At 48.2% G+C, this 12,342-nt stretch overlaps 1 protein-coding gene across 2 annotated transcripts in view; it reads left to right on the top strand.

Moving 5' to 3' along the window:
- LOC120031954 (protein Jade-1-like) overlaps positions 1–10,393 on the top strand; it is a 139,075-nt gene extending 128,682 nt beyond the window's left edge. For both annotated transcript variants that reach the window (XM_038977823.1, XM_038977832.1), the window contains exon 12: positions 4,051–10,393. In XM_038977823.1, the coding sequence (XP_038833751.1) occupies positions 4,051–5,018 (968 nt within the window). In that variant the 3' untranslated portion in view covers positions 5,019–10,393. The remainder of the gene's footprint in view (positions 1–4,050) is intronic.
- The last annotated feature ends 1,949 nt before the right edge of the window (positions 10,394–12,342 follow it).

Below are 12,342 nucleotides of genomic sequence, written 5' to 3'. Positions count from 1 at the left end.
CTTGCACGTGGGAACCTATGTTTGATACCTATTACATGGGGGAACCTATTGTTACATTATAATCAGTGCGGTATAGAACTACGGTGGTGTAAACACACACTTCAGGGTCCACCTATAGCACCAGACACAGTGACGATAGACGGTAGCATCACTTTCAGTAGGCAGAGCGCTGACCTTTTTTAGGTTAAGGTAAATAACAAGTTTAACAGTGGCTAGCTGCGGGTTTCTTCCTGACTGTCCTTCACAGTTATATCAATGCTCCACAGTGCTGTGATAACAGAACATGTAACGGAGGACTGTTTTGTTTTTTCCCTCCGCCTGACTGATTCCTCAGATGTTATCGACTCAGCCTACCTGATCGGGTTTTGTGTGTGACAAGCCTTTATGCTGGCGACTGAGGACGGTGTGTGTGTGTTTTGAGGCCATCTGCTCTTTGTCAGACTGCTCGGTAGTGCTCTGTCTGACTGACTGCATGTGTACCATGTAGGAGCAGGTTGGTATACACTCCAACTCTACCTTTAAGCACTTAACCCCAAGTGTGTGTGTGTGTGTGTGTGTGTTGTGTTTCTCAACAGAAATGGATGCTGTAGTAGTACTGGTATTCTATTGTTCTTCCCGGACACTTTTTGCACTCTCCTGTTGGCTGGTGTGATATACCGTGTCATTGAGAGATGCCAGTTGAGTCCTTGGTGATGCCAGATCAGTTACGTGCCCCCTTACTAAGGCAGAGCTGCTCTCTTAAATCCCCGGGCTTTAGTGTGTGTGACCTTCCCTCACGGCACAGGATAACCCAGGGGGTCAGAGGGTAGGGGAGAGCATCTCCAGATAAGGCAGCGGGACAGGGGCTGGGAGAGTCGCAAATGGCACCCCTTTCTCTATATAGTGCACTAGTTTTGACCAGAGCCCTTTGGGAATAGGGTGCAAATTGGGACGCGGATGGATACTGGCATCTGTCCACCGTGGTAAGCCTGTTGTAACGTGACCCCTGGGTGGCAGACAGAGTGGTGTAGAGTACCTTCTGAGTGTTACAGTGGTCAAATAGACTGCAAGACCTTCTGGGTGTTGATATTGAGAGGGCTGGATAATAACTCTCTCTCCCCAGACTGATACTTTGGGTATCATTTTAACACTTCATTTGTTTTTCCGCCTCTAAGTTCTTCAGGCATGGAGTTTACAGTGCTCTCCGTCGCTGACTCGCACTGCTCACTCCCCTCTCTTTCCCTCGCTTCGTGCGTATGCGGGGTTGTCAGGGCGACAGTTGGCACCTGAGAACAATTGGCACACTGTAGCGGGGCCTGCACAAACACAAGTCTGGCTCTGCCCCAGCCAGCGCATTCCTGGCCCTTTCTAGCCTAGCCTAGCTTAGCCTCCCTCCCTCCTGTCCCTGCCTATCCTAGCCTTGCTTAGCCTCCCTCCCTCCTGCCTATCCTAGTGTAGCTTAGCCTACCTCCCTCCCTGGCCCTACTTAGCGTAGCTTAGCCTGGTCTGGCCCTGTCCCAGCCAGCGCATTCCTAGCCCTACCGGGCCTCACCTAGCCTAGCGTGGGCTGCTACCATACCGCAGCAGCCTAGGCCCCAGGGCTGCTTTCACCGGGTCCAAGGAGCAGAGCCAGGAGAGGGGCTGCAGCCAGCAGACATGCGCAGCGGGGTGGGTTGGAGATGAAGAGGAGAGGTGGAGCAGAGTGGGTCACGACCAGCCCCCGCCCTCCCTTCTCTCTTTTCCAACTCTGCTCCCTCCCTCCCTTTCTGTTCCCCCATCCCTCCCTCCTCCCCTTCTCTCTATTCCCCCCTGTCCCCTTCTTTCTGTTTCTCCTCTCTCCCCTTCTCTCTATTCCCCCCCTCCTTCTCTCTGTTTCCCCCTCTCTCCCTCCTCCCTTCTCTCTGTTCCACCACCTCTCATTCCCTCCACACCTCCCTCCTCCCCTCTCTAGTCTCCTGTCTCCAGCAGAGGCGCTGGTGCTGTTGCTGCGTCATGGAAACGGCTGGCCTGGGGATGCTGATCCAATCACAGCAGCTCCTCCTGACCTCCTGGTGGGCACAGTGCCTTATGGACTGAAGGGGGAGGAGGGGGGTGACTGGGTAGAGGATGCATCCCAAATAGCACCCTAGTACCTATTTAGTGCACTACTGGACCCAATGCCTTTCCAATAGGAGTAATCCGTTGCCGGGTAAATGACAACGGAGATGCATTGTCCAACAAAAACACCCAAACGGTCTGTCTTTTTACGTAAGCAACTCGTTGGAGAATACTTGACTTTAGTTGTACTTCTGATGGACCATAAAAAGGTGTGCTGACTAGCATCTCGGTTTGCGGGGAGAAGTACACTTGTTTTCCAATCTTCTCTCCCTCCGTCCCCACACCCCTACCTCCGTGTCTCTGTGCTAAGATGTTGACATGCCCAGCAGAGAGCGTCTCTCAAGTTGATCCTCCCTGCCTCCTCTCCTCCCTCTATCCCTCCTCTCCTCGGTTGTGTTCCTCCCATACTTCAATAGGGGCTGTGGTGGAATTAGCCCTCTCTGTTAATGACTGTGATTTTAAAAATGCTATTCTAAGTAGGAGCTTCATCTCATTAAACAGGCAGGCTGGGTGTGTGGAGCTGGAGCCAATTGCACCACTGCTAATACTCTGTCCCTATGCCAGCCAGCACCTTACTCATCACCTGAGGAGATAGACACCACTCCACACCAGACAGAGACACACACATTTAAGGAGGTCATTGTAGCTCATTGAAACAACGCCACACCTATCGGGTTTAAATGTATTTTCAGCAGGTCTACCTTTTTTAAAAGATGCGCGCGTGTGTGTGTGTGCGTTCAAGCTCTGTTTGTTGGAAGGTGTGTGTGTAGGTGTGTGAAATCCTTTGTGAACAGTGGCTCATGATGTTTTGGGTTGACAGGAACCCAGTGTGTTTCTGGTTTAGAGGCAGGGTTCGGGGAGTGGAGAGTGTTACCCGGCGTGCTGTCCCCTGATGCATCTCCCAGACCGTGGGAGAGGGACTTCATGGGATTGGAATACGGGTGGTGGATGGAGATCTGTCTCTAGGTGTGTTCTGAATAGCGCCCTATCCCCGGCCTATGTAATGCAACCCTACGGGCCCTGGTCAAAAGTAGTGCACTACATAGGGAATATGGTCCCATTTGCGACACCGCCTGGCACCAGTGCATTTCCCTCCCTCTCTCCCTCCTTCCCTCTATTTCCTGTGAGAATCGGTGTTCCCGAGCTGCAGAGAGGCTCTGGCAGCCAACTCTGGGCCTTAATGACAGACGAGGAGCCATGCAAATCTCGTAATTATATACACACACAGCATGCATTGTCTCCAAAAGCTGCGTTTGACAGTGAACGTCCCTGGTGGTGGTGGTGACAAAGCACAGACAGACAGACAGACGCAGAACGGGGCTAATGCATTGTTTAAACTCACACAGGAAGTGGGGTAGATAGGGGGTGAGTCCCAAATGTGCCCTTTTCCCTATGTACTGCACTACTTTTGACCTGGGCCCATAGGGGACTGGTTAAAATTAGTGCACCATATAGGGAATAGGTTGATATTTGGGACGCACACCCTACCGCCTGTTAAATGATTGATTCGATGAAGGAAAGTCTGGTCAGGTTTAGCATCACGACTCCGACCACAAATCCCCCATACTGTACTTTGTCACCCAGTCCTACGCTGTGTCTTCCTATGTTTTAAAGGTTTGCTCCAGACTTCCTCCCGGAAGGCTTTATGTTTTGGACGGAACAGTTGATCCTACTAACCTCCCACAGACATGCATGAGATATAAGAATCATCTGAATAACAAGGGTGTCAAACTCAATTCCTGGGAGTGCCGTGTGTCTGCAGGTTTTCAGTCCTCCCTTGTTACTTAAGTGATCAGTTAAGGTCAATGATTAATTAAGAACTCCTTTTTACCTGGTTGTCTAGGTCTTCATTGGGCACGAATTGAAAGGAAATAACAAAAACTTGCAGACACACGGCCCTCCTGGAACTGAGTTTGACGCCCTCGCGCTAGACTGGTCCTCTATGATCCTCTCACCTGTCCATGTCTCCCCCAGGTTTCCCCAAGACCTTCCCTCTGGACAACTCGCTGTTTGACAGCTGGCTGGCCCAGTCGGTGCAGATCACGGCTGACGACATGCTGAGCCAGTGGGCCCTGGACGCCGGGCAGCACCGTGACAAGACGGCCAGCTTGCTGTCTGACCAGCTGCTGCAGGGAGAGGAGAGCCTGCTCAGCCTTATGATGGACCACTCCATGAAGTCCACCTGGAAAACCCCTCAGCTGGGCCGCAAGACCCGGGGCAAGCCCAGAGCCCGGGCCCAACACTCCACCGCCGTAGCAACCACCCCGCCTTCTGCCACCGCTGTCAGCCCCGCTGCTGCTGCCACCGCCTCCTCCACAGCCACAGCCAAGGGGACTCTGCTGGCAGATGACAGGCCAGGCCACGGGGCCCGTAGAGGGGAGAGGTCCCGGGGCTCCAAGGCCCTCCACCACCATCACCACCACCCCCAGACCAGGAGCACTGAGGCACCGCTGGACCCGCCGCCGCAGCCGCCCACCTCCAAAATGGACTCCTGTCACATCTCGGAGGAGCGCGGCCCCTGGGACAGCCTCACTGGTACAGGGGCAGCGTCCACCCCCACGCCGCCCCCTCTGGCCTCCTGCTCCCCCCCACAACCCTGCATTAGTCCCGGGACAGTGCCTGAGGGGAGGTCAGGGGGGGGTCCCGGTCACCGCACGGCCCTGCGCCTCCGCCTGCCCCGGCAGGGTAAGTCCCGGGGGAAGGGTGGGGGTGGAGGGGGGAAAGAGGTGGTGGAGCGCCCCCTGAATAGGGAGAGAGAGAGGGACCCCCACCCAGTGAAGGAGACGTCATCGTCGTCGCTGCTGGACCCCGAGACGGACGGCTACTTCTCTGACGCCGAGCAGAGCGACTCGGACACGCGCTCCAGCGGCCGCAAGCTCCGCCTGGCCCAGTTGCATTCTGGGAGCGAGGACCTGCTGAGGAGGAGCGTGCTAGCGTTGTAGAAAAAAAACTGAGACGCTCACACACACCATCGTCCAGAAGACACACTGATTTCTCAGATTGACCGGAGCTCCATCCCAGCTCCCGCTACCATGGCTACTGTCTGTCTGTCCGTCTGTGCTTTTGATATTATACATGCCGTTCTTTTCACTCTAGATCGCTTTAATGAACCAAATCTCTGTACTTCACTAGTCCTAAATCAGTCTCTCTGCTCTGTCCTGGGGATTTGAACATAGCTGTTAGTCAGATAGCTACATACACAACGAGACCCTAGATGTTAGTAGTGCTTGTTAAAGTAACAAATGCTGTATGATGACGTAAGAAGACAAAGAGGAAATGGATTTTGGACAATGTTACATTTTAGGTTTTATTTTGAAGTATAACATGGCGGTGAACCATGTCATCAACCCTTCCTAGTGGTGTGGTCAGTGGTGACTAGCCGCTAGCATTGGGGTGAATACTTTGTGGGCATTATAAGCTGGTTCAGACGAATCTCTTCCTTTCTCTTGGCGTAAGATGGAATCCCGCGAGGCGATTCCTGGGATCTGATGTTTTTAAAAAGCCTTTCAGTTCAGCATCATTCTGAGAAATGTGCAGAAAATATCAAACAAATATTAGACTTTTAAAAGCACAAATAGCTAACAGGAACTGTAACACAAACATTGCGGCATAAACAGACACACTCTTTCAGAAATGCACACCAGACACATTACACAAACATTACACACACACACACACACACACATACTCTAAACGACTCTGTCTGGATCCAGCCGTTGTAGAAACATACTGGTTGATAATTACGTCAGCTCTTCACTGACTCCTCCTCATCTTCCGTTTGGGCCTGAATCATTGGAGAAACAGTATTTTATCGTGTGCCTTCTGTCGCTCCCCCAAAAATAAGTTTATCAATCACTTCTATAATCAGATTTGTTACAATCAAAAAAAGGAAAATCTGTTGTGTTGGCCATCAAGCGTACTGAAACAGAGGGCTTCTCGGACCTTAATTGTAGTGCCTAAAAAAAAATATGTAAATGCAGCTTTTGCCATTAATCAACCCAACCGCATGCAAAGCCACACCGTTCTACCATATTTGTGCAAAGTGCTGCCCCAACAAAGCAACTTCTGGAGTCATTGTTGCTCCAGTCAGACGAATCGTATAGTCAGCTACAGCACAGAGTTCTGGATTCTGACTACTTTTTTGAGTTCTTTGTAAATTTGTTGGGTTTTTTTCGTCTCAGAGAGTTGTATTTTGTACTAAAAGCGGTCCACAGTATTTTCTCAGGGTTTAAAAAAAATAAAAAATAAAAAAAATAATAATTGAAGGCGACGAAGAAGGGTTGAAAATGTATTGAAATCAAAGTTCATCCGTAAATATATAATACCATATACAGGCCTTTTCTACATATGATAGGTATGTATAGAAAAGGTTCCTTTGGCAATGCTCACTGTTTAAACTCTGACTACTACTGTGCTGAGAGCTTTTCACATGTCTCAGTCAGTACACTACTACTACTACCCACCTGGCTGTCTCCTGAGTTGATAATGCCAAAGAACAGTGTGTATAACAGACAGGGCACCATGCACTTACTCTGTCTGCGTCCCAAAATGGCACCCTATTCCCTGCTTAGTGCATAAGGTGACATTTGTGACGCAGCCTCACATGGGAGTTGTGCATTGCTCAGGCCTGCGCTGGCATGGTGTGACTCGGCCTTTTTAAAGAGGGGGGCGTCCTGACACCCACCACCACTATTCCACCTTGGACTCTCCCATTCCCTGCTCCCACAGGTGTGTTACTTACTGGCCCTCTGTGCCACTGACCTACTCTGGATGGAGTGGCCTACGTCCCCCTCCCCCCAACCTGGAGAGAGTTGAATGCTGCTGAACCGTGTGTGGATGGGCGGCTGATGGCTGAGCCCGCTGACAACCCCCAGCGCTGGTATAACAGGGTCGTAATGTAGAAGATGACTCGTTTTTTTATGTTTTCCTGTCCCAGAGGGGACACAAGGATTCAGGATGAAACTTCCTAAAGCAGCGTATTGGTCAGGTGACACTGTCTGTCTACAGCCAGTCTGGCTCCTTCCTTTCCATCCACCGTAACCCTTGGAGGCAGACCATTACAACCATAGAAACAGAATGAGTAGCACATTCTATTCATTCGTATTCTACAGTTACAACATAATACCATAAGAACAACAATGCTCATCGTTGTCTGCAGATAGGTCGTCGGGGTGGGTGAGTGGGGTTAGCACTGTAGTAAACCCACAGAATCCACCCCCACCACCTAACCGTTTACGTGTTGCTAAGACAATGAAATGTAAACTTGGTTTCAATATTCAATATATACACAGATTTAGACTAGGCTGTGTTTTAGATGGGACCCTTCATGTACGGCCCCCAACGTAGTAGAAAACAGGTTGTTATTATTCTTATTATTGGAGAGGGGCGTCTACGCCCTCTTCCTCCGCTTCTTTTCAGAAACAGTAGGCTGGAGTTTTAGTGAGGTGGTGAGGCGTTTCAGTCCAGCAGGCAGCAGGTGACAGCACTTTTCATGCAGACTATAGATTAATGAATGGATGGTATTATCCCACATTATTCTACAGAGTATGGATGGATGGTATTATCCTACAGAGTATGGATGGATGGTATTATTATTATTATCCTCCTCAAGCAGGGATTCTTTGCCCCATTCCTGACGACCCACCTGGTTTGCATGTTTTATTCCAGCCCTACACTAACACACCGTATTCTGCTAATCAAATTGATGATCAGTTGAGTAGGGTGTGTTAGTGCTGGGCTGGAACAAAACGTGCATTCCCGACAGTGGGTCCCCTGGAATTGGGTTGAGAAATGCTGCTTTGCCGTTGCTGTGGATGAATGTCCTAGTGCTGTCTCCGTACCACCCAGCTGCTGCTGCCGCTGCTGTTGTTGTCTGTAGCGTGACAAAAGCCGTCAGCACACTAACAGAACACAACATCATTGAAAAGGATCTCCTCTTCTGTGTTAGTTGCTTTATCCCTTAGGGAACTGGTTCAAGTAGTTTGACTGCCGTTTACTTATCTGTTTTTATTTTTATGCACCAACAATAATGTAGAATACTGTACTAGAAACCCTTTTTGTTTCCGTGTTAAAAGCCTTCGCAAGCTGTTTTTGTAACGCTTCAGCCGCGGCTCATATAACTAGAATGCTGACTCATAATCAGACCGACTGCTTCCTTACTAGCGCTTCTCCGACCGTCGACTGACTGCTTCCACACTGGGAAGTATGGTTCCAATCCAACACCCGCCCCGCAGACCAGTGCTCTGTCTCACTTCCCTCCCCTTCTTCAGTGTTCCCGACGGCCCGCCTCAGCTCCTTCAGAGTTTTGAAGCACGGGCGTGTCAAAGGAAGAAGCTTTAAGGACAAATAATGACGTGCATGTGTTGTGTAATGGAGGGAGCGTTTGTCACTGCTGCCGCTCTGGGCAGAAGAGCGAAAGATCGAGAGGGAGAGAGGGAAACACTGGTGGAGGGAGGGAGAGTGAGAGAGAGAAACACTGGTGGAGGGAGGGAGAGTGAGAGAGAGAGAGAGGACAGTTTGTTCTTTCCTCTTAGTGTTTGCACCCTGTCCACAGTGAACTTAACAGACAGGGAATCTAAACAACACCCCTCCCTCTCTCTGTCCCTCCCTCTGTGTGGCTCACAAAACGTAAAGTGCAAACACTTCTCTGTTTTCACTGGAGCTAGGATTATTTACTTTCTCTGGTTTTGTTTTATATGCAGAACCAGAGAGAAATTGATTTGAAAGGTGGGAACTGCATAGCCAGTAGTGAGTGTGCGTTTGTTTTAGTGTCTGTCCGAGTCAATGCTTGTGTGTGCGTGCATGTTTGTCTGTGTCTGTCGAGTCACGAGTGTGTATCTGTGTGTGTGCAAGCATTTGTGTGTGTGTGTGTGTTTCTGGGCTAATTGAAGTTAAAATGGTCAGGCCAGCTCCCCAGTGGGCTGATCAGCGTGCAGCTGAAGCCTGGGAGAGACCTTTTGTTCTCTCACTTCCTCCAAGGAGAAGACTCACAGAAACTAACCGCTGCTCTCTGGCAACACAGCGTGTGCATCTCAAATGGCATCCTATTCCCTATTATAGTACCTACGGCCCTGGTCAAAGGTAGTGCACTATGAAGGAAAAAGGGTGCCATTTAGGATGTACTCAAGCTATTTGTGACCAGCAGGGTCACAGAATGTGTTCCTCTCATTAAATTCAATAGCATTTCAAAATGTTCAAGTTCCACAGTTCAAACAACTTGCTCCCATGTTTGTTTGCGACTTTCGTTCCGTGACTTGTATGAATACACGTATGAATCCATTTCCAGGAGAGAAGGTTTATCCATAACCATAGCTGCTCCTCCTAAGGTCGGGCTAATTTACCGGTTGTGTCTCTGCAACAGAGCCAAGCTCTGATACTTAGCAGGTTTTGTTTTTTGTAGTTGATCTGGCATCACTTTGCTGCCTCCAAATTCAGGCTACATCACAAACGGCACCCACTTCCCTATATAGTGCACTACTTTTGACCAGGGCCCCATAGGGCTGTGGTCAAAAGTAGTGCACTATGTAGGAAATGGGGTGCCTTTTTCTGACGTTGACTTACACCGGCACTAATTGGTCTTTTGACCAATCACATCAGATCTTTTTTCAGAGCTGGTCTGATTGGTCAAAAGACCAATTAGTGGGGGGAAAATATCAGAATCGGGCTGCCTGTAAACACAGCCAATATGCCTGTCCTGTATCTCCTAATGGTCACATGCGTCATTTTGATAGGAGTACGTGATCTCTCCGATCAAAGCAGACTCTGACATGGTTCCTCCTCCCTCCACCACGTGGCTGTCTTATTTGTCCTTTAAAGGCGCTGAAATCTCTGCTGCCGTATCCTATCAAATTCCACACCCAATTAGGCTCGATCTGCATCAGTTCTACAATACGATAATATGAATGTTGCAGGAGTTTATCCTGTATTCTTTGTTTCAAAGAATGTTGTGCCATTTGTTAATAGCAAAGAGAAATATTGAACATATATTAAAAAGAAGAGCTATTTTAAATTATTTTTTGGCTTTTTTTGCAATATTTATTTTCTTGTATTAGAGTCTTTGTAGGAGGAAAAACAAAAAATGTATTTTTCATTAGTGCAAAAAACTATTTTTTCCTTTTTGTACACTTTCAATGTTAAGCAAAACGTTAAAAAGCAATATTATGATGTTCCATGTGACTGTATCTGCATGCTGTTTGTGTTGCCTTAAAGACGGCTGCTGCGTCCACTATGACCCCCTCCCCACCTGCCCCCCCCCTCCTCCCCCCGGCACTATGGTGTGGTTGACCAGTGTAGTCAATAAAGCAGTGCTTTCTGTGTACCCATGCTCTGGACTGTCTCTCTGTTCAGTTCACCATCCCAGAAGCTCATTTTTAAGGGGCAATCTGGGATTCAAATAACAACAAAGATAAACAGTTGAGGGATGGGGTACGATAGTTAAACTAAGCACATTTCTAAGTGATATTCTTAAAGAATCAATGGCTGCATATCATTGAATTAAACGTTTTTTTTAAATTATGTACTAATACCTGATTGCCCCTTTTTAAAGCGCTGTTCAAGGGTTGATTGATTCAGTCACACTGTGTTGAATCAATCTGGGTCTCTACAGACGGACCCAGAGGTAACTAGGCTAGATACTCCATTTTACATGTACTGTAGGTTGAGAGATAAAGGGACAGTAAAAGGTGACGCTTGTGCCATCAAACCATTGAAAGTTATCCAGAAGGCCGCCGCCCGCCTGGATTTCAACCTCCCCAATTTCTCCCATGTCACCCCGCTCTTCCGCCTACTCCACTAGCTTCCAGTTGAAGCTCGCATCCCCTGGTGTTTGCCTACAGACCTGCAAGGGGAATGCCCCTCCCTACCTTCAGGCTATGCTCAAACCTTACACCCCAATCCGGGCACAAACCACACAACTCTGGTTTCTTGGCCCTTCAACCTCTACAGGGGTCACCTCCCGCTATGCCCAGTTAAAGCGTTTCTCTGTCCTGGCTGCCCCCCCCCCCCTCCCCCAATGGTGGAACAAGCTTCCCCTTAACGTCAGGACAGCTGAGTCCCTGCCAATCTTCCTAAAACTTCTGAAACCCTACCTCTTCAAAAAATGATCTTAAACCCCAAGTCACCCCTGCCACCTTCACCTAGCTATCTTAAGAGGAATGTACTAATTGTAAAACGCTCTATTATATATGAAACATCCCAAGTTGTTGACAAGCGTATGTGTAAGAATAGCTGAAGGTGATGAATAAGTTGCTGTTAACACATTAATCTTCAGGTGAACAAAACCATAGTATCTTTATACAGCTAGTTCCTCTCAGTGCTTGATAGCTCATACTGTAGCTTGCTATATATACCATGTGCCAATGTCAACCGTTTAACATTTCCAAGTAACATCAAAAACATGCCGTACTTTAAAGACTTGACGAAGCAGAGAGAATCTTTTATAACAAAATGTTAATGGACTTCTGCCATGTTCCTGTCAAATTTACACCACATTTAGACACTTTTACAACAAATTTCCCAGGACATCCAGCAAGCAGAATAACTGGGTAGGAAACATTTTCATCCCAAATGGCACCCTATTCCCTTTGCCCTACTTTTGACCAGACCTTTATGTGCCACTGCACTATATAGGGAATAGGGTGCCATTTGGGACGGACCCAAAGGGTAGTTTATACAAATCATCCTTAAAGTATCTGAAATTGTCTGTTCCCCTCCTCAAAGGCCAAATGTTAAGAGCGTGACCTTCAGTGTTCTCTGGGAAGAATTAGGGTCTCCCGCTGCTCTTAAAGAAACAAGCGTTGACTTTGTGGACGACTTGTTTAAAGAGTCCTACCCACCAGCCCGCAGGAAATGAAAGATAGTTTATTGTTGTTCATGGCTTGGGTCCAAGGCACTTTGCTGTAAGTGACGTACTGTATTACTTCCCTAGTAAATACCCACCATGACAGAAGAAGTGCTGTCGATCAAATCTACATTTTGAAAAATAGTAGTAGAGCAGCTATACTGGGAGTAAACCTGTGTGTGAATTGAAAAGACCAAACTAAAAGTTGGTTGATTTTTAAAAGTAGTGGTATCTTGATAGTCGCACAAGGCCACCATGCATCCTTTTAAAATAATTATTTGATACCATCACTGCTGTTTAGACTCATTGCTACCTCTTAGCTATGTCTGTCTATATGAACAAACAGTTGGTAAATGTAATATGATTATGTCACTGTAATGTGGACAGTTGCCATGTTGGTGAATAATCCCCCATGACCTCTTCTGACT

The sequence above is a fragment of the Salvelinus namaycush genome, chromosome 3 (assembly GCF_016432855.1).
Source record: "Salvelinus namaycush isolate Seneca chromosome 3, SaNama_1.0, whole genome shotgun sequence".
In the NCBI taxonomy this organism is placed as follows: Eukaryota; Metazoa; Chordata; class Actinopteri; order Salmoniformes; family Salmonidae; genus Salvelinus; species Salvelinus namaycush.
This window is presented reverse-complemented; position numbering and strand designations above follow the sequence as displayed.